This window comes from Artemia franciscana, unplaced genomic scaffold, assembly GCF_032884065.1.
Source record: "Artemia franciscana unplaced genomic scaffold, ASM3288406v1 Scaffold_1375, whole genome shotgun sequence".
Classification (NCBI taxonomy): domain Eukaryota; kingdom Metazoa; phylum Arthropoda; class Branchiopoda; order Anostraca; family Artemiidae; genus Artemia; species Artemia franciscana.
In genome coordinates, this window is record NW_027062806.1 from 223835 (window position 1) to 227995 (window position 4161).

The 4161-nt window shown below is 38.3% G+C and overlaps 1 protein-coding gene across 1 annotated transcript; it reads right to left on the reverse strand.

The window, feature by feature from the left end:
* On the reverse strand, positions 1-3168 carry LOC136042499 (activating signal cointegrator 1 complex subunit 3-like; the record flags this gene model as incomplete). Its single annotated transcript, XM_065727463.1, is given in 2 exon segments — positions 1-339; positions 2912-3168. Coding segments are annotated over 2 exon segments (411 nt in total), but the record flags the coding sequence as incomplete, so codon positions are not given.
* Positions 3169-4161: the final 993 nt, after the last annotated feature.

Here is a 4161-nt window from a genome sequence, read left to right on the forward strand (position 1 = left end):
ATCCGTTCTTGTGATTGGTTGAATCGTGGCCTCAAGTTCTACCTTTGGAAATGCGCCGGCGTAAAACTTCAGAAGTTGCGAAAGCTTCGCAGCATTTTTGCCTTGAATAAGAATCTCGAGTTCTTTTGAGTCCATCTCTCTGACTCCATCAATCGTCAGCTCTTTGTCTATTACTATCTTAATGAGTTCACGACGCCAAATGAATTGGAGAAACGGATTTTCGAAATGCCACATTTGACGCTCAAACATCAGTGCTACTTTCAAAACACTAGCAGTCGCCAAAGGCCAGCCCTTTTGTAACACTATCTCAAATAGTGCACGAGCAATTCGACGGCAATTCTGAAAGAAAAAACAGCAAATAACGTAAGAAAAGGCAATTAATGCAGCACGCTAATACAAGATTTTACTGCTTGATAGAAGTACTAATCGAGTGGTTAGCGCACTGAATTTGCAAACCCATTTCTGTAAAGACGGGGTTCGAGTCCTGGTGTCGCTGATTATTTGACTTAGAACGGGGATCAGCAGTATGACTCTATGAGATCAGCCAGGGTCGGATCCAGGGCTGTATCCAAGAATTTTTTTTTTTGGCGAGGGTGGGGGGCAAAATATTTTTTTTGGGAGGAGGAGGGTTACAAAGAAAACTTTAAAAAAGGCCTCAAAAATGTGTTTATATTCTTTTTTTGTTACGTTTTTACGATTCAGACAAAAATTTCGGGAGGTGGGGTTAAAACTCTCACCCCTGGATACGGCCTTGGTCGACCACTTCCAAATTGGTACCTGGAGAAATTTTTTATAAAAACACAGGAAGCGTCGAATGGCTTGCCCCCAACTAAACATAGTAGTCCTGGCGCCGAAGGCAGAGAGTCGTGAGATCGGTACCTCGACTACGCAGATCATTGTCTACATGCGTATGGGTTTTGTTTTATAGATACAACAATACTAATGGCCCAAGAAAAATATCCAGAGCCTGGAGTGACAGACGTATGATTGCAGCAGCTTCGGGATTTTGCACAATAATTATAAAAACTAAATAGACCAGTTTAAAGAATAATTTATATGGAAAAGGAAAAAATATAAAGGAGAGCATAATTGATGGTAAACACAAACACGAAAAAAAAGATCGAAGAATCCTCATATTTTGACCCCGATTTCTTTTCAAAGAAACTACAAATTACAGCTATGACCCAAGGCAAACAACTGAATAGACTTCCAACTTAGCAAATGATAACGCCATGAAATATTCACCTTAAAAATTAATTTAGCAACCCCATGGTAAGGCATCTCTGAAGTTAGGAGCTTTGACGAAACTTCGTCATTTCCGTTATCACTGTGGATTAATTGATAAAACCGACAATTGAACCACTTAACACATGAAAAACATAGCTAATAATGTTGCCTTCCTGATCGCTCGTGCTGTATAAAAACCATATATTTTTCCATTATTAATTGACAACCCTGATTTCCCTTTAATAAATCGCTTTAAAAAATATATATCCGATGCATTGCTTACATTTTATTGTCCATTAGGTTTAATAAACCTTGCTCCTCTTTATGCTGGTATAATGTCAATATCTCCCACAAGGAATTTTTAGTTCTTGGGTCTTTGAGCTTACCTTAGAACAGATACCAGTGATTTAAAAAATAAATGACTCATATTTCCGCTTTCTCAAAAGAGAAACCAATACCTTCGTAATCTCTGAAATAAACCCTGAACCACGTTCACGTTCAAATAATCAAACGCGTCATCAGCCATTTAGATCTCAAAGGGTATCTGCAAGGAATGCGATTATTGAAATTCGAAATCAACTGACGTAGTTTTCGAACTAAATTAATTGCCGGTTCGTCTGTTTTGAGCGATTTTTTTTTTTGCCAGTTGTTCGCTAGTATCCGTCGATGGGAGCAAATCGCGGATATTGTTGATTGATTCGATTTATGGTTGGTAGGTATTTGGTTTTAATTCTTTTAATTTCGGCTTTTATTGACCTTTATTCATCTTTTAATTTTGATTCTTTCATTAGTTTTTTTTTCACGGTGATTTTCCACGTTTGCTTTTGGTTTTTTCTTTGTCTTTTTGGCATTTTTTTTTTAATATATTTTTGTTCGCTCTGAAGAGGAGATGCGGTTGTCCGATCATTTTTTCTTCTTCATAAGTATATTACTGTTCTTGGTCATATACAGACCCGTTCAAATGGGGAGGGGCAACCAGGTCAGCTGCCCTGGGCGCCACAGCGGAGCGGGCGTACGGATAAGGAGTTGCCCCATTTGATCAAATTTTTCACTTTGATTCTTTGCTTATATTTGAGTACTGAGGGGAGGGGGGCACTCTGATTCATGTTTCGTCAGGCGCCACCAACCCTAGGAACAGTTCTGATCAACTGCAACGAAAAGGAAAACCATGCTTTTTTGAAAGACTGCTCAGCTACCATATGGGAGCTGAAGCTGTCATGGCTCTTATGGAGGCAGAGCCAGAAAAAACACCCTGCCTCACTTGCCTTTAGGAGAATCCTTTAGTTTGACGTAACTTTCACATTAAAAAATAATGTACAAAAACAAAAAATTATTTTTGCATGTATAACACTGAAGGAACCAAAAAATATCTACCTCAATTTTGAAACCATTGTTAGCTCAAATGGAATATAATTACTTAGGTTCGTTTATCTAGGAACGTCCCTTGGAAGGTTCTCTGGAGAGAGAGGGATAATGCATCAAGAAAGATATTTTTAGTTGTCAATCAGTGAATTTTTTCCTGGTAAGTTACACCTTGCATGGGATGTTTTCCATTGGGATTACGCTTAGAAAGTTTCTTTCTGAACGCGTTAAAAAAAAAGGATAAAATTAATCATGCTTTGGTGCATCAACAACTTCTGGCTATTTTTGGTTAAGACAGAGAAATACATAAGCAAAAACCAACCTTTGAGACATAAGTGTGTTGACTCATCAAAGGATATGAACCAATTCTGCCTTTGGACAAATATGTCTGCATAAGGATGTTCACTTTTCTGTGAACATTTTTTGCGTCACCATTCACAAAAAATTTACAATTCTTAGTACTGTGGTAGTCCAAATCCTTCTTTTCATCATCACGTACCTACAGGACAAGAGATCTATAATATGGTTTATTAAACATCCTTTAACTAAAAATCGAAATGGGGCCTCATGTAACAGCGGTTGTCGAACGCTTCCCTAAGCATTACGTTGACTGTTCTGCAACACTTCAATGGGTTTTTTTTTCGTTAACACCTGACTTCTTAACATAAACTTCATCCCCACTGAATTGCTTAGTGAACAAAGCACGCTGCAGTACTCTTTTTTTTGGGGGGGGGGACACACCTCTAGGTAAGTCCCTGTCGTGAGAGTTGACACTCTCTTCCGTAATGTGCAGTCAATAGCGACCACTTGGCATCCTCAATTAGAGTGACCGTAAGCGTTGACATTCTCTTCCGTGGCGTGTAGCCCATAGCGAATTCTGGGCATCCTTCATTAGAATACCCGCCTTTAGAGGGATCTCTATAAGTTCAAGCACCACTGGAACTTTAGCCCACCGAATGCATATCTCCGGTATATGAAGAAAGAATCTAGATAAAATCACATTTGAACAAAATTTTAATCAGAGACATATGAAACATGTCGGTTCGTCTATAGTAGCTCCAACAGAATTCCTTTTAACAGGGCATCTCTTCAGCACATTGAAGATCTTTGTCAACTTCAAGCACAAACAAGATATATTATTTTCAACAAACTAACCATCTTAGAATCAGTTTAAAAAAACTATACACTTAGATTGGAAGCCACAACAGAGATACGAGTCATCCACCATAAGGCATAAAAATAACAAAACCGCCAGTCCTTACAGTCAAAAGATGGAGAAGACTAGAAGATAGTATCAGACCCATATTTTAGAAGGAAGTAGAGCTAGTGTCTTAATTTTTTTTTCAGTTTGTTTTGCTTGACAGATCAATATAAATGCAATAAAAATGTCATAAAATTATACCATTTCCTAGCTGATGGAAGGTGGAGGGGAAGGGTCACGCTTTTGGTACTCGATATGACATAAATAAAAAAAAAAATTACAAAAATCTGCACTCAAGGCCTAAGGAAAGGGCTCCCAGTGGAACCATCACTGCTGGAAGATGTTATGATTATGCTACAAATCCTCCTAAA